This window comes from Spinacia oleracea, chromosome 4 (genome assembly GCF_020520425.1).
Source record: "Spinacia oleracea cultivar Varoflay chromosome 4, BTI_SOV_V1, whole genome shotgun sequence".
In the NCBI taxonomy this organism is placed as follows: Eukaryota; Viridiplantae; Streptophyta; class Magnoliopsida; order Caryophyllales; family Amaranthaceae; genus Spinacia; species Spinacia oleracea.
In genome coordinates, this window is record NC_079490.1 from 108,731,397 (window position 1) to 108,750,595 (window position 19,199).

Below are 19,199 nucleotides of genomic sequence, written 5' to 3' on the forward strand. Positions count from 1 at the left end.
ATTATCGAGTTTACGAAAATAAATTACCGTACTAAATTTATCAAGGACATAAATTAAATAAATCTTGTGTAATTGATTTAGAATATATATATTATATATATATACTTCGATTGAAATTTCCATAAATTATATTTATCACTAAAATTGGTGTTTAATTATATTTTCATTAAAACTATGAAATTATATATTTCTAACATTATTATTAGAAAATCCGTTATTTATAATAATTCGAAATTTCAAAGTTAAATTATTATCATATTAATAATTAATTCAATAATTTAATATTTTGAAAGAAATTGAACTCGGAGTTCAGGAAGAACGATCCATCGAACAGGGAATATAAACTACGGTTGAGGTAACATTTATTGCTAACACCCACAATCCCCTTATGAAATGTGTTTTATGAGTTTATGAAATATGTTTATAATGATGTGTTTTATTGGATTGTGGGATATGAAATGTGTTTACAAAGTATGTTTTATGATGATTATATTCAAGCATGTTTATGTATGATTTTATAAGAACGATGTCTATGAGTTACTAATAAGATACGAAACATGATAAATACAAGTGTAACCGGTTCTGGCAGTTAGTGGGGTTACTATTTCTAGGTCGTGCACGTACCTCCGTACCGCGGGACACCCAACAAGGGAGAGTGCTCCTTGAGGGTTACCGCAAGCTAAAAAAAGAAAATATTTAGGTACGGGCGTATTTCCAACAAGGGAGAGTGCTCCTTGAGGACTATCGCAAGGTGGGAGACGTCCCGCAAGGCTAACTTGTCAGTTACCAAGTAAAATGAAGGTTTTATGAAAGAGAATGGGAACTATTAAAGTTTCAAGTTATAAATTGTTAGGTTATGATACATATGACAAATACATAGATCATGCGGAAACAACCATTAACCCAGGAAACATATTATTTACACATAATCATATAGCATAATTAGATGCATACTCTTTGTTGCGTGCCTTCCCTAGCTGCGCCCGAACCGAACAAGAACAAGTCTTTTAGGACTCCAAGTGTCGTCCCTCCGTAGAAAGTCCACAGCACGTCCGGATCCGCCTTAAGATTGACCAACTAGAATCGCCCTTAAGGTACTCAGAAAATTCGGCACTTTTGAGCAAGATGTGTGTTTGATTTTCTCTCAAAAAAACTCACTTTTGAATACTTGAAAACTTGTGTATAAATTATGAGCCCTAGGCCTTTATTTATAGAGTTATGGAAAAGGAATCGTAATCCTAGTAGGATGCGAATTAATTGGAATTAGAATTCTACATGAATTCTACTTAATCAATTTATCCAATAGGAATAGACATTTAATCATACACTGACTCTTGCAGATTCAGGAATCTCGCATGAGCTGAAACTCACACACACACGGCAGCCACAAGGGCTGCCCATGCGCGTGCGAGCAGCCCGCGCAGCACGGCCCACGCATGCGCGGCCTTGTGCGCGCTGGGCTGTGGCGTGCGTGCTTGCTGGGCGATGGCCTGGCTTCGTGCTGGGCCTTCGTCCGGCAGGCCTCGTCCGATGCTAATTCGTACGATACGCTTCCGATTAAATTTCCATTTCCGGAATCTATTTCCGATACGAACAATATTTAATATTTCCGATTCCGGAATTAATTTCCGTTTCGAACAAATATTTAATATTTCCGTTTCCGGAATTATTTTCCGATTCCGGTAATATTTCCGATTCTGACAATATTTCCGTTTCCGGCAATATTTCCGATTCTGGTAATATTTCCATTTCCAACAATATTTTCCGATACGTACCATGTTTCCGTTTCCGGCAACATCTACGACTTGGATAATATTCATATTTCCGATACGATCCATATTTCCGTTTCCGGCAATATCATCGTTTCCGGAGTATTCATTTCTTGCCTGTGACGATCTTAGCTCCCACTGAAACCAAGATCCGTCGTTTCCGAATATTCATAGATGGAGTATTTAATGCCATTAAATACTTGATCCGTTTACGTACTATTTGTGTGACCCTACGGGTTCAGTCAAGAGTAAGCTGTGGATTAATATCATTAATTCCACTTGAACTGAAGCGGCCTCTAGCTAGGCATTCAGCTCACTTGATCTCACTGAATTATTAACTTGTTAATTAATACTGAACCGCATTTATTAGACTTAACATAGAATGCATACTTGGACCAAGGGCATTATTTCCTTCAGTCTCCCACTTGTCCTTAGGGACAAGTGTGCATTTCCTAATTCCTTTGTCGCTCGATGCTTGCTCTTGAACATAAGGTAAGAGTTGTCATCCTTATTATGTCCAGAGGTGTTCCTCGGTTTCAGAGTTCAACTGATCAAATAAACAGATAATCATAGCCTATGATTCATCCGAGCACGGCCATGCATTTCACAGTTTCTAGCTCTCCGAGTGGCCTTGTACAACTTTTAAGCATCTCATCCCGATTTATGGGAGGACAATCCCAATCTTGCGATCTTGAGATTAGACTTCGTTTGATAGGTGATTACCTGAGCGTTGCCTTTATAGCCTCCTTTTACGGTGCGACGGTTGGTCAACGTCAAAGTAACCAGTTCTCAAACAAGTAATCTCAAATCACTCAGGTATTGAGGATTTAGTGTCTAATAATTTAATGAAATTTACTTATGACAGACTTTCATCTCTTACAGTAAAGTTTCATAGGTCTTGTCCGATACTAGTCTTCCCAAAGTAAGTATCTATGCAAATGATTATGACATTGCCATGTCCACATAGTTCAAGAAACAGAACTACTAGTCATCTTGCATTCTAATCGTCTAACGTTTTCTATGCGTCCAATTTTACAGAAAACTCCGACTAGGGACCATTTTCAACCTTTGACATTCAAGTTCACTTGATAGACATTTCTTAGTCACAGGACTGGTCCTGACAGTCTATCTTGAATATATCGTCAAGTTGAAGGGACTCATCATTTAATAAACCACAAATTAAATGGAAAAATGAATTTCTTTCATTTATTGTGAATGATTAACCAATAATGTTTTACAAAGATTTAAACTCTAAAACTTTAAAACATTAAACAGAGACATCAAAGCCATTCTCCAATATGCTTGATTCCCATAGCTGCAGTGTGCGAGTTGTGCTTCGCTTGCGGCAGAGGTTTAGTTAATGGATCTGATATGTTGTCATCAGTTCCAATTTTGCTTATCTCGACTTCTTTTCTTTCAACGAACTCTCGTAGAAGGTGAAATCTACGAAGTACATGCTTGACTCTCTGGTGGTGTCTAGGCTCTTTTGCCTGTGCAATAGCTCCGTTATTATCACAATACAGGGCTATTGGTCCTTTAATGGAGGGGACTACACCAAGTTCTCCTATGAACTTCCTTAGCCATATAGCTTCCTTTGCTGCTTCATGTGCAGCAATGTACTCCGCTTCAGTTGTAGAATCCGCAATGGTGCTTTGCTTAGCACTTTTCCAGCTTACTGCTCCTCCGTTGAGGCAGAAGACAAACCCAGACTGTGATCTGAAATCATCTTTGTCGGTTTGGAAACTTGCGTCCGTATAGCCTTTAACAATTAATTCATCATCTCCACCATAGACCAGGAAGTCATCTTTGTGCCTTTTCAGGTACTTCAGAATATTCTTGGCAGCAGTCCAATGCGCCTCTCCTGGGTCTGACTGGTATCTGCTCGTAGCACTGAGTGCGTACGCAACATCCGGGCGTGTACATATCATAGCATACATTATTGAACCAATCAATGATGCATATGGAATCCCATTCATTCGTCTACGCTCATCAAGTGTTTTTGGGCACTGAGTCTTGCTTAGAGTCATTCCATGAGACATGGGTAGGTAGCCTCGCTTGGAGTCCGCCATCTTGAACCTATCAAGCACCTTATTGATATAAGTGCTTTGACTAAGTCCAATCATCTTTTTAGATCTATCTCTGTAAATCTTGATGCCCAATATGTACTGTGCTTCCCCTAGATCCTTCATCGAAAAACATTTCCCAAGCCAAATCTTGACAGAGTTCAACATAGGAATGTCATTTCCGATAAGCAATATGTCGTCGACATATAATACTAGGAAAGCAATTTTGCTCCCACTGACCTTCTTGTATACACAAGATTCGTCCGCGTTCTTGATGAAACCAAAGTCACTGACTGCTTCATCAAAACGTATATTCCAGCTCCTGGATGCCTGCTTCAATCCGTAGATTGACTTCTTTAGCTTGCATACCTTTTTAGCATTCTTTGGATCCTCAAAACCTTCAGGCTGTGTCATAAACACAGTTTCTGTTAAAACGCCGTTTAAGAAAGCAGTTTTGACATCCATCTGCCATATTTCGTAATCGTAATATGCAGCGATTGCTAACATTATTCGAATAGACTTTAGCATTGCAACTGGTGAAAAGGTTTCATCGTAATCCACACCGTGGACTTGCCTGTAACCTTTCGCAACCAATCTAGCTTTGAAAACTTCAAGTTTCCCATCCTTGTCCTTTTTCAGTTTGAAAACCCATTTGCTTCCAATGGCTTGGTAGCCATCTGGCAAATCGACCAAATCCCATACTTGGTTTTCAGACATGGAGTCTAATTCAGATTGCATGGCTTCTTGCCATTGCTTGGAGCTAGGGCTCGTCATAGCTTGCTTGTAAGTCGCAGGTTCATCACTTTCAAGTAATAGAACGTCATAGCTCTCGTTCGTCAAAATACCTAAGTACCTTTCCGGTTGAGATCTATATCTTTGCGATCTACGCGGGGTAACATTTCTAGATTGACCATGATTCTCACCAGATTCTTCTAAAGATCTCTGAGTTTCATCCTGAATGTCATCTTGAGCATTCTCTAGAGTTTGTTGTTCGACTCGAATTTCTTCGAGGTCTACTTTTCTCCCACTTGTCATTTTGGAAATGTGATCTTTCTCCAAAAAGACACCATCTCGAGCAACAAACACTTTGTTCTCAGATGTATTGTAGAAGTAATACCCCTTTGTTTCCTTTGGATAGCCCACAAGGATACATTTGTCAGATTTTGGATGAAGTTTGTCTGAAATTAATCGTTTGACGTATACTTCACATCCCCAAATCTTAAGAAAAGACACATTTGGAGGCTTTCCAAACCATAATTCGTATGGAGTCTTTTCGACAGCTTTAGACGGAGCTCTATTTATAGTGAGTGCAGCTGTATTTAGTGCATGTCCCCAAAATTCTAATGGAAGTTCGGCCTGACCCATCATTGACCTGACCATGTCTAGCAAGGTTCTGTTCCTCCGTTCTGACACACCGTTCCATTGTGGTGTTCCAGGAGGAGTCAATTCTGATAGAATTCCACATTCTTTCAGATGGTCATCAAATTCATAGCTCAGATATTCACCGCCTCTATCAGACCGCAGTGCCTTGATCTTCTTGCCTAATTGATTCTCTACTTCACTCTGAAATTCCTTGAATTTGTCAAAGGATTCAGACTTATGCTTCATTAGGTAGACATAACCATACCTACTGAAGTCATCAGTGAAAGTGATAAAGTAGCTGAAACCACCTCTAGCATTTGTACTCATTGGTCCACATACATCTGTATGGATTAAACCCAATAGTTCATTTGCTCTTTCTCCAACTTTAGAGAAAGGTTGCTTTGTCATTTTGCCAAGTAAACATGATTCGCATTTACCATAATCCTCTAAGTCAAATGGTTCAAGAATTCCTTCCCTTTGAAGTCTTTCTAAGCGTTTCAAGTTTATATGGCCTAATCGACAATGCCACAGATAGGTGAGATCTGAATCATCCTTTTTGGCCTTTTTGGTATTTATGTTATATACTTGTTTGTCGTGATCTAATAAATAAAGTCCATTGACTAATCTAGCAGATCCATAAAACATCTCTTTAAAATAAAACGAACAACTATTGTCTTTTATTATAAAGGAAAATCCCTTAGCATCTAAGCAAGAAACTGAAATGATGTTTTTAGTAAGACTTGGAACATGGAAACATTCTTCCAGTTCCAAAACTAGCCCGGAGGGCAACGACAAATAGTAAGTTCCTACGGCTAATGCAGCAATCCGTGCTCCATTTCCCACTCGTAGGTCGACTTCTCCCTTGCTTAACTTTCTACTTCTTCTTAGTCCCTGTGGATTGGAACATAAGTGTGAGCCACAACCTGTATCTAATACCCAAGAAGTTGAATTAGCAAGTATACAGTCTATAACGAAAATACCTGAAGATGGAACGACTGTTCCGTTCTTCTGATCTTCCTTTAGCTTCAAGCAATCTCTCTTCCAATGCCCCTTCTTCTTGCAGTAGAAGCATTCGGATTCAGAAGTGGGTTGACTGACCTTCCTCTTTGCAGATTTGGCGCCAGTTTGCTTAGTTGGGCTGGCCTTGTTGCCACCTTTCTTAGCATTCCTCTTCTTTCCAGATTTCTTGAACTTGCCCCCACGCACCATAAGCACATCTTGCTTATCACTTTTGAGCGTCTTTTCAGCGGTCTTCAGCATACCGTGAAGCTCAGTGAGCGTTTTGTCCAGACTATTCATACTGTAGTTCAGTTTGAACTGATCATACCCGCTATGAAGAGAATGGAGGATGGTGTCTATAGCCATTTCCTGAGAAAATTGCTGATCCAGCCGACTCATATTCTCAATGAGTCCAATCATTTTGAGAACATGTGGACTTACGGGCTCGCCTTTCTTGAGCTTGGTCTCAAGAATTTGCCTATGAGTCTCGAATCTTTCGACTCGAGCCAGATCTTGGAACATGTTCTTCAACTCACTGATGATTGTGAAAGCATCTGAGTTGATGAACGTTTTCTGCAGATCCGCACTCATGGTGGCGAGCATTAGACATTTCACATCCTTGTTGGCATCAATCCAACGATTGAGGGCTGCCTGAGTGATCCCGTCGCCTGGAGCTTCGGGCATCGCCTCATCTAGGACATACTCCTTTTCTTCCTGCATAAGAACTATTTGCAAGTTCCTTTGCCAGTCAAGGAAGTTTTTCCCGTTCAACTTCTCCTTTTCGAGAATTGATCGAATGTTGAATGAATTGTTGTTTGCCATATTAAAAACTACAATTGAAAAGAATAAACAAATAAATAACCATTCACAGTTTCTCTTAATAAACTTAAATTCTAGCATACATGCATAATTCAATGTTTATTAAGCATTTTATTCAAGTTATGTGTTCCGGCAGGTGTGAATAAAATGATTCCAAGATCCTAAAATCATTGAAGAACTAAGCACAGTTTGTCGACTTAATCCTAGAACATCTTAGGTAAGCAAAAGCCTTTTGCTAATAGTCTAGAAACTATTCTTGGTTGATAGGTACGTCTAAGAACTTATTAGGTAAACCTATCGAATTTGCCACGACATAAAAGGACTCCTTACTTATATCGTTGAGTTTCACCAAAACTAACATGTACTCACAATTATTTGTGTACCTTGCCCCTTTAGGACCAATAAGTAACACCTCGCTGAGCGAAAACTATTACTAGATTGATGTAAAGGATATCCAAGCAAGTGTATATTTTGGCATGGCACCTTTTAACTCAATTTTTAAGTTTGGAACTTAAGGCTCTTACTATGTTGGTTAGATTTTAAGTGAACTAAAATCCTTAATCATGCAACATAATCAAGCTTTTGATCTCATGCATTTTAAGACATATTTAAAGCAATAAATAACTTAAAACATGCATAAGATATTTGTGATCTAGTATGGCCCGACTTCATCTTGAAGCTTTGACTTCAAAGTCCGTCTTGAAAATCTCCGTGGGAGGCACCATTTTCTTCAAATAGGATAAGTTATAACTAATTACAACTATTTGATGGTACGCAGACCATATTTGAATTGAAAAACAACTTTGGTACTTTAGACCAATTACATTCAAATTAATGGTACGCAGACCATATTTTCTATCCTATTTGGGCCATACTAGTCACTTCATAACCTGCAAAACAGTACATATACAATATATACCATTCACCCATTCATTATCATGAATGGCCCACATAGCTGGTTAGTCAAACACATTATGCATCACGTAAACATTTGCAGCAATTAATCAAGGGCACCAATAATCTACCAATTATTCAGTCCTTATTAATTCTAATCGAGTTGTTTTAACCTTAAGGATTTGTAGACCTAATCAAGAGTTTATGACTAAAAGTGCTCCCACTCAAACCAATAAATTCATATGCTTTACTAATTTTAAACATAAAATTGTATTTCTAGTCTAACCGGAAACATACAAATTTAATTAAAATTTAAAGCTCATATAAATTTATAATTGAATCCAAAATTTAATTTAATTTCAGTCGCATTTAAATTAATTCATGATTTTAATTTTAGTAAAATAATTAGAATAAATTCCATTTATTATAATTATAATATTCAAAATTAAAATCCAAGAAATTAATTCAAATTATTAATTTTAAAATTAATTAAAATTACGTGAACTGAAATTTTCAAATTAAACATTCAAAACGATCTAATCGAAACGCAAACACCCTACGCGTTGCACGCCCATGGGCTGTACGCACACAGCCGTTGCTGGCCGTGTGCGCGCAGCCCATGCGCTCGTTGCATAGCTGCTGCTGTCCCATACGCAAGCCTCCGCACAGCGCCCACCGCACGCGAGCTATCGCTCGCAGCGCGCGCGCGTTACCGCGCTCGCTGGTGCGCGAGATCGCTCGCTGGTGCGCGCGAGCCATCGCTCGCTGGGGCGCTGCATCGCTCGCTGGTGCGCGCGAGCCATCGCTCGCTGGCGCGCGAGATCGCGCGCTGGTGCGCGCGAGCCATCGCTCGCTGGCGCGCGAGATCGCTCGCTGGTGCGCGCGAGCAATCGCTCGCTGGCGCGCGAGATCGCTCGCTGGTGCGCGCGAGTGATGCTGTGCGCAGCGCTCGTGGCACGCGAGCTTGCGCTCGCTGCGCACGAGGCTGCGCGCTGTTATGCGAGGCAGCGCGCGCTGTGGCGCAGCTCGCTTGCTGCCCACACGCGACTGCCTTGGCTCGCCCCTCGCCCATGCCCATCCGTTCATTGCTCGTGGCACACGACACAAGGCAGGGCTGCTGCCTTGTGCTCGTGCACTACGCCCTTGCTCATTGCATTCGTGCCGCACGGGCGACGAGCTCCCTTGCTCGTCGTCGCATGCCCGCATTATACAACACCCCTTAAGGGTAACACGAAGCGTCCATTGCTTCGTGCGTGCAAGTTATTTGAATGAATCGCATAAAAATTTAAAATTTATATTTAAAATTAATGACAAATTAATAAATATTATTAATTTCATAATTTTAGGGCGAAAAATCGAAAATTTATTATCCAATTGATTTCCGATTGATATGGGTTCAAGTCTAGGTCATAAAAATTTAAAATTTATCGTAAATTTACAATTTTTATGGTGGTTTTTAATCATAGGTTTCTAATTAAATTACAATTAATTATGAAAATCAAATTAATTCTAAATTATTCTAATTTTCAACAAATTAATCATAATTACAAATTAGATTGCATAATTAACAAGACTAGGCATTCAAACTTGTTAAACATATGCAGTAGGTCAATCAAAAATTCAAGATTTATCAACAGGAATCGCAAATATTTAATTTAACATCTTAAATTTACGAAATTTTGCATCCGAAAAACTAAAACCTTCGAAAAGTCATAGTTAGGCTTCGAATTTGAGAATTCTGGGTTCGGCAGAAAAATACTATTTTTGTCAAAATTTTAGAATGCCTTTTACATGCGGAATTGACACAAAAATCACTCAATTCGGATGAGTAATGAAGAAACTGCCGAAAAACTGCGTACATATAATTAAATAAACGCAATTTGCAATTAATTAACAATTACGAAAATTAATCACCCCTTTTAATTCTTGCAAATTTGTAATATTTAACCATGTTCATGCAATTTAGATTATGAAAATAATAAGGGGCTCTGATACCACTGTTAGGTTATGATACATATGACAAATACATAGATCATGCGGAAACAACCATTAACCCAGGAAACATATTATTTACACATAATCATATAGCATAATTAGATGCATACTCTTTGTTGCGTGCCTTCCCTAGCTGCGCCCGAACCGAACAAGAACAAGTCTTTTAGGACTCCAAGTGTCGTCCCTCCGTAGAAAGTCCACAGCACGTCCGGATCCGCCTTAAGATTGACCAACTAGAATCGCCCTTAAGGTACTCAGAAAATTCGGCACTTTTGAGCAAGATGTGTGTTTGATTTTCTCTCAAAAAAACTCACTTTTGAATACTTGAAAACTTGTGTATAAATTATGAGCCCTAGGCCTTTATTTATAGAGTTATGGAAAAGGAATCGTAATCCTAGTAGGATGCGAATTAATTGGAATTAGAATTCTACATGAATTCTACTTAATCAATTTATCCAATAGGAATAGACATTTAATCATACACTGACTCTTGCAGATTCAGGAATCTCGCATGAGCTGAAACTCACACACACACGGCAGCCACAAGGGCTGCCCATGCGCGTGCGAGCAGCCCGCGCAGCACGGCCCACGCATGCGCGGCCTTGTGCGCGCTGGGCTGTGGCGTGCGTGCTTGCTGGGCGATGGCCTGGCTTCGTGCTGGGCCTTCGTCCGGCAGGCCTCGTCCGATGCTAATTCGTACGATACGCTTCCGATTAAATTTCCATTTCCGGAATCTATTTCCGATACGAACAATATTTAATATTTCCGATTCCGGAATTAATTTCCGTTTCGAACAAATATTTAATATTTCCGTTTCCGGAATTATTTTCCGATTCCGGTAATATTTCCGATTCTGACAATATTTCCGTTTCCGGCAATATTTCCGATTCTGGTAATATTTCCATTTCCAACAATATTTTCCGATACGTACCATGTTTCCGTTTCCGGCAACATCTACGACTTGGATAATATTCATATTTCCGATACGATCCATATTTCCGTTTCCGGCAATATCATCGTTTCCGGAGTATTCATTTCTTGCCTGTGACGATCTTAGCTCCCACTGAAACCAAGATCCGTCGTTTCCGAATATTCATAGATGGAGTATTTAATGCCATTAAATACTTGATCCGTTTACGTACTATTTGTGTGACCCTACGGGTTCAGTCAAGAGTAAGCTGTGGATTAATATCATTAATTCCACTTGAACTGAAGCGGCCTCTAGCTAGGCATTCAGCTCACTTGATCTCACTGAATTATTAACTTGTTAATTAATACTGAACCGCATTTATTAGACTTAACATAGAATGCATACTTGGACCAAGGGCATTATTTCCTTCATAAATGATGTTTTATTATAATGCATTTATGAAAGTGTTTTACTATATTCTATTCTCCTTGATTGCAAAGTAAATAAAATGAATTGAAATGAGTTTACGTTGTTAGGGTAGTATGTTACTAGGCATCGGCTCACGATGTTGCTTTTGTTTTAGGTACGAAGAAGATCATGGGATGCCTTAGAGTGAGGATGCAACCATCAAATTCACGATCGATGTTTAGTAAAGATAACTATGTCATTAGTAATAAAGGGATGTATTAATTATACCCTAGGTTTGATTTCAGGATTTGAGTTAGATTTTAATATTAATGTTTAATCAAATGCTAAAAGTATTTATTATTAAAGTTTATTTAGTAATTTAAAAAGGTTATGTCGCCTTGTATTTCCCCCGAGAGAAATACGGCATGTGACGCTCCGACTAAATTAGGGTTTCCGCTGCTAATTAAAGAAAATAAACCTAATTAATGGTGCTTAGGTGTTACAGTTTGGTATTCAGAGCCAAGGTTCTGGGCCATTAATGCTAAACCTTACGGGTTTTGCACGTAATAGAATTCATTAGGCTTGAAGCATAAACTTTTAAGGATTGAGTTAAAAAGGAATGAGTTAAAAAGGGATGAGTTAAAAAGAAATAAGTTAAAAAGAAATATTTTAAAATATTGTTAAGATAAGACAAAAAAAAAATGAAATGAGTGTGAGTGATTGGAAAGGGGATCGGGAATGATTTCGCTATTATGCATGATTTGCAAAAATATCTTAGTTTTGTTTTGACAAAGAAGGAATTGTCTGAAGCATTGCATCTTTGCGACCAGATCAACGATGGCTTCAAGCGGAAATATTCCTATTGACGGCACAAGGAACGATAACGACGTCAACGATGGCAATGGTAATCACAAGTCTTCACTAAAGCTGGAGGGAATGAAAGAAAGAATCGAAGCATTGCGCAAAGATCCCATTTTCGGAGACAATCCAGGAGAAACGAGTGATAACCGAATGGACCTCATGAGATTGATAATGTCGGAACTTCTGCAAGGAAATCGTCAAAAGCCAAGGTCAGAGCAAGAAGAATGCTCCAACATGTTCAAGAAGTTCGCTTCTCATAATCCCCCTACATATGATGGCAAGCCAGACCCTACCGAATTTGAAGAATGGATTAGCGATATGGAAAAGTTATTTGATGCTACGCAATGCCCCGAGAAGTGGAAGGTCAACTATGCCGTCTTTTACTTGAAAGGACAAGCCAACCTATGGTGGAAAAGTGTTAGAGGAATCCAAAATGAGCCTGGTTTTGGTTGGGAAAAACTGACGGAAGCTATGCGGGAACAATTTTATCCCTATTCTCTGCAACTGCAAATGGAATCAGAATTTATCAAATTGAGTCAAGGAAAGAAGAATGTTCTGGAATATGAAGTGAAATTCAATGAGCTTGCTCGATTTGCCCCTGACCTGGTGACTACTGATAGGCAAAGGATGAATCGATTTGAAGGAGGATTAAAGATTGAGATCGGTGATCGTCTCTCGAGTTCTAGAATTTCCACATTCCAAGAGTTGTATGATCGAGAAATTAACGTCGAAAGTATTATCAAGCTTCGAGAAGAAACATATGGAAAACGAAAAGGGAGCTTCGAAGAAAATCAACCGAACAATAAGAAACAAAATGTCAATGTCAGCTATCAAGGAGGGAATAACGGAAACCAAAACTTCAACAAGAATCGTGGATGCGTCAAGTGTGGAAGATGGAACCATACTGAGAAAGAATGTCGAATTGGTACGCGAGATTGCTTCAAATGTGGTAGCAAAGATCACAAAATCATAGATTGTCCTCAAATACATCGAGAGCAAGGTGATAGGAGAAACGATGAAAACAAAGGAAATGGTGGCACTACAAATTTCAACCGTAATCCCCCACGTGGAGCAACTTCGAATGGAAGAGTGTTTTTAATGCAAGGAAAAGACGATGATGCAAATGACAATGACGACTTCGCTAGTATGGAATGAAGAATGAAGCGTAATGACCTTTTGAAATCGTGTGATCGAACATCTAGAATATTTTAGAATAAATGATGGAAATTTTGAAAGTAATATGCGCTAATCGAGTATCTAACTAAGATGTATTACCATCATTAGTTATATGAATGTTATGCTTATGTATGAAATTTTCAATTAAAGAATTATGTGTTTAAGATATGCTTTATGGATTATGTTTATGCTGACATGATTGTATTGGTAATAACTAATCGTTACATATGAAAGTCGTCTTCGATGGAAGTTCTCCTGAGCTCAGAGTACGAGATTATTATAACAAATGACTTTTACAAATTAATTGATTATTATAATTGTTAGGTAAATATTTATTTTCATTATATCTATCTTCAGAATTATAATTTTGTATTAAAAACATTACTACTTTTGGTAGAAAATATTTTCAAACAGGATCTCATAAAGAAAAATGGGAGCCTAGTCTATGCTAACAAGTTTGCCCCTTTTTATGTTCTTTGCTCCTCGATCCTATTTTATGAAGTAAAATAGAGATACAAAAGACGATGGCGGAATATAATTGACCTTAATGACGATTAAGATCAACATATAATTTTGCCCCTTTTGTATTCTTTACTCTTCGATTCTAGGTCTCGAGTTGAAGCGGAGTCATTAAAGAAGATGGCAGAATGAAGGCTAGACAATGTCAAAATTGGAATGAAATTGTGAGATCTTGGTTTTAAAATAAAATTTCGTACTTTTATTCAAATGTTTTCGACTTTCAACAATCATTTTATATAACTAAATTTTCAAGTTTCGAGGACGAAACTTTTTCTAAGGGGGTAAGAATGTAATACCCCGAAATTTTTAAACTCGATTTATTAAAATTAATAATATTTTATTAACGTAATTTCGTTTTAATTATTAGTAATAATTTAAAAATTTCGTTATTTTAAACGTTTTTACGATTTATTTTAAACGATAAATTTATAAACGAAAATTTATTTATTTTTCGTTAACGATATATTTTACGAGACTTTGTTTTAATTAAACATTTCTATTTTTAGTAGTTTCCTAAAATAGCAATTAAAATTCAGAAATTTGGCCTAACTACTTGAAATTACTAAAATGTCCCTAAAGGACAAAATTTTCAATTAGCTTCTTCCTCCCTTGCCTTCCACGTACATGGAAGAAGGAAGCCATTCTTTCCTTCCTCTCTTCCCTTATTTCAGTCTACATTCATTGCCTTGGAGACCAAGAACTTTTATTCTTCTAGAAATCTACCTAATTACAAATTCAATCCAATTTCAGAATTATTTCAATACAAAAACCAAATTAACAAAATCTGAAAATTTTCTCCCTTGTTCCTCCTTATTCGAACCACCTCAACCGGCAGCCATCTGCCACCACCATAACCACCACTGCCGACCACCAACTACCCAGACTCGACCACCCGCTTCGCCGGCCGACCACCTACTCTCACTATACCTCCCTTCGCTCTCCCTCCTCCTTCGAAATACTCCCCTGCCTCCCTTCCCTCTCCTCTTCGTTGCACCACCAAAGCAACACCACCACTCCGTCAGTCACCAATCACCAACCCCACGAACCACCAGCCACCACGTCGACCACCCAGAACCACCCTTGCTTCTCCCTTGCTTCGCAACTCTCCTCCCCTGATTTCTCCCCTGTTCGCGCTTCTCTCCCCCTTCCCTCGCCTGTTTCTGCCGCCTCAAACCACCATCACCGTCGCCTCTCGGCGCGGTTCCGCCGCCCAGGCTGAGCCCCCAGCCTCCCTCCTCTCTTCCTCCTCCTCGTGTTTCTCCAGTTCGTGTTTCCTCTGCTGCTCGTGTCCTTCAATTTCAGAAACTTTTTTTTCTGAAATTGAAACTTTGTTTTATTCCTCCTTATTCAAATTGGGCCAAATCAATTGGGCTTTGGGTAAGACAAATCTGAATTTCAGATTATCAATTCCTTAATATTCATGTTTTAATAAATTTTATGATATAATTATTTACTAATGAATTGTTATTATTTTCAGGAAATAAATAAATTTGATTATCGAGTTTACGAAAATAAATTACCGTACTAAATTTATCAAGGACATAAATTAAATAAATCTTGTGTAATTGATTTAGAATATATATATATATATATATATATATATATATATATATATATATATATATATATATATATATATATATATATATATATATATATATATATATATATACACTTCGATTGAAATTTCCATAAATTATATTTATCACTAAAATTGGTGTTTAATTATATTTTCATTAAAACTATGAAATTATATATTTCTAACATTATTATTAGAAAATCCGTTATTTATAATAATTCGAAATTTCTAAGTTAAATTATTATCATATTAATAACTAATTCAATTATTTAATATTATGAAAGAAATTGAACTAGGAGTTCAGGAAGAACGATCTATCGAACAGGGAATATAAACTACGGTTAAGGTTGTTAGGTTATGATACATATGAATAAACATAAATCATGCGGAAAAACCATAAAGCCAGGAAACATATTATTAACACATAATCATTTAGCATAATTCAGATGCATACACTTTGTAGCGTGCCCTCCCTAGCTGCGCCCGAACCGAACAAGAACAAGTCTTTATGACTCCAAGTGTCGTCCCTCCGTAAATAGTCCACAGCACGTCCGGATCCGCCTTAAGCTTGATCAACTAGAATCGCCCTTAAGGTTCCTTAGATTTTCGGCTATTTGGGTGCAAGTGTTTGGCTGATTTTTGCTTAAAAATCTTACCTTGAATACTTCAATAATCGTCTATTAAATATGTGACCCTAGGCCTATATTTATAGAGTTTATGGAAAGGAATTATAATCCTACTAGGATATGGATTTATTAATTAGAATCCTATTTGAACTCTAAATAATAAATTTAATCTATTAGGATTAGGATTTAATCATTGCACGAATTCCGATAGGATTAGGATTCGTTACGAACACGAGTGTCGCACGACCACGAGGGACGCACGCACCCGCGCAGGCCTTGCGGCCCACACGAGTGGGCGCTGCCTCGCGGCCCACGAGCATTCGCTCCAGCGCGCGCGCCTACGGCCTTGCAGGGCCTGGCCTTGCGCTGGGCCTGGCGAGGCTGTGGCCTTTGTGTTGGGCGCTTGGCTTGCTGGGCGCGGGCCTGGCTTTGTGCTGGGCCTTCGTCTGGCAAGCCTCGTCCGATGCTAATTCGTACGATGCACTTCCGATTAAATTCCCGGTTCCGGAATTCATTTCCTATACGACCAATATTTAATATTTCCGATTCCAGAATTAATTTCCGTTTCGAACAAATATTTAATATTTCCGTTTCCGGAATTATTTTCTGATTCCGATAATATTTCCGATTCTGACAATTTTTCCGTTTCCGGCAATATTTCCGATTCCGGCAATATTTCCATTTCCATTAATATTTTCCGATACGTACCATGTTTCCGTTTCCGGCAACATCTACGACTTGGATAATATTTATATTTTCGATACGATCCATATTTCCGTTTCCGGCAATATCATCGTTTCCGGAGTATTCATTTCTTGCTTATGACGATCTCAGCTCCCACTGAAACCAAGATCCGTCGATTCCGAATATCCATAGATGGAGTATTTAATGCCATTAAATATTTGATCCGTTTACGTACTATTTTTGTGACCCTACGGGTTCAGTCAAGAGTAAGCTGTGGATTAATATCATTAATTCCACTTGAACTGAAGCGGCCTCTAGCTAGGCATTCAGCTCACTTGATCTCACTGAATTATTAACTTGTCAATTAATACTGAACCGCATTTATTAGACTTAATATTAAATGCATACTTGGACCAAGGGCATTATTTCCTTCAGTCTCCCAGTTGTCCTTAGGGACAAGTGTGCATTTCCTAATTCCTTTGTCGCTCGATGCTTGCTCTTGAACATAAGGTAAGAGTTATCATCCTTATTATGTCCAGAGGTGTTTCTCGGTTTCAGAGTTCAACTGATCAAATAAACAGATAATCATAGCCTATGATTCATCCGAGCACGGCCATGCATTTTACAGTTTCTAGTTCTCCGAGTGGCCTTGTACAACTTTTAAGCATCTCATCCCGATTTATGGGAGGACAATCCCAATCTTGCGAACTTGAGATTAGACTTCGTTTGATAGGTGATTACCTGAGCGTTGCCTTTATAGCCTCCTTTTACGGTGCGACGGTTGGTCAACGTCAAAGTAACCAGTTCTCAAACAAGTAATCTCAAATCACTCAGGTATTGAGGATTTAGTGTCTAATAATTTTAATGAAATTTACTTATGACAGATTTTCATCTCTTACAGTAAAGTTTCATAGGTCTGTCCGATACTAGTCTTCCCAAAGTAAGTATCTATGCAAATGATTACGACATTGCCATGTCCACATAGTTCAAGAAACAGAACTACTAGTCATCTTGCATTCTAGTCGTCTAACGTTTTCTATGCGTCCATCTTTATAGAAAACTCCGACCAGGGACCATTTTCAACTTTTGACATTCAAGTTCACTTGATAGACATTTCTTAGTCACAGGACTGGTCCTGACAGTCTATCTTGAATATTTCGTCAAATTGAAGGGACTCATCATTTAATACTAAACCAAGATTAAATGGAATATGAAAATACATTTCATATATGATAAATGTTCAACCCCAATGTTTTGCAACCATGGGCCTCAAACCCATCTTTAAAACAGTTCATGGAATTCAAAGCTATGCTTGATTTCCAGTGCTACAACGTGAGTGTTGCTTCTCACTTGTTGCATAGGTTTATTTATCATGCTTTGCCAATCTTAATATCCTTTTCGTCGAATGTTCTTTGAGATATGATGATAAGATCTTTTGAGTATGTTTATTTTGTGATCTAGTCTTTCTTGCTACATTAGTGGTTCTACGCATTTTGCAATGAAGAACCATTAAGTCAACAGACATGTGATCTTCCCAAGTTCAATGAAGAACTCATTAATACAAACAACTTATTTTATTGCTTCTTAGGCAATAAGTACTTTTACTTCAACTGTTTAGGTTGCTAGTGATGCTTTGTTTGGATTTACTTATCCAAGCAGTTCACAGATATGTGGATGACTTTCCAGCTGTATCTTAGAACATAGAAATTAAAATTTAATTTCCCACGCAACAACTCATGGTTTCCAATACATGTTGCCATTTCAAAACACGATGCTCTATAGCTCGTCCTTGCCAATGGTTAACTCCAAAGGGTCTTTCTTGATCCTTTTCCAGTGTTTATGCGTGTAACATCAATATTTAGCATATCTTTATTTCCTTGAATCAAGAACTAATCCTATGTACCTTTTTCAAGTACCATAAGTTTTTCTTGATCTCAATCTAGTTGATCTTTACTTAGATCAATAGAGATTGGTATATGTTCGTCATGCCTAAAGTCATACGATACGTTTTTGGCGATCCTCATATTATATTATACATGATAAATTCTTTTGCAGAATAATTCCCAATTGAATTCTATTCATGTAACTTTAGCTCATTCAATTTCAGTAGATACTGAATCCAGCTAAATTCTTTGACATATAATATAGGTTAAGAATCTCATTTAGACTCTTTGATGTTAACTTAGTAAATGCTTATACATAGTTCAAAAATTCATTACTTAGATTTATTCACATGAGTCGAATATCTCCAATGGAGTCTTTCGTGTTTGATTTATAAATGCTATTACTTAACCCAGAACAATATCATAAGATCTTTGTAAATAGATCTTAATACCCAGTATGTACTAAGTTTCGCCTTGGTCCATCATTGATGAATAATTTCAAATCTAAGTCATTAGCATTTGAATATTATTTCACAATAGAGAGATATGTGTGTGATACACATAGGACCAATTAAGTTTTACGTACTCCCACTAAACTTCTTATATATCTATAAGAATCATGTACATTTTATGAAACTAAAATACTTATTAG

General features: G+C 37.9%; 1 protein-coding gene across 1 annotated transcript; it reads left to right on the forward strand.

Annotated features, from left to right (window-relative positions):
* The first annotated feature begins 12,056 nt into the window (after nucleotides 1-12,056).
* On the forward strand, nucleotides 12,057-13,235 carry LOC110789751 (uncharacterized). Its single transcript, XM_021994456.1, has one exon. The coding sequence runs from the start codon at nucleotides 12,057-12,059 to the stop codon at nucleotides 13,233-13,235; it is 1,179 nt and encodes a 392-aa protein (XP_021850148.1).
* Nucleotides 13,236-19,199: the final 5,964 nt, after the last annotated feature.

Bases quoted from the DNA above. Each gene is read 5' to 3' on its own strand.
- LOC110789751 (XM_021994456.1), top strand. From the start codon at position 12,057: ATGGCTTCAAGCGGAAATATTCCTATTGACGGCACAAGGAACGATAAC.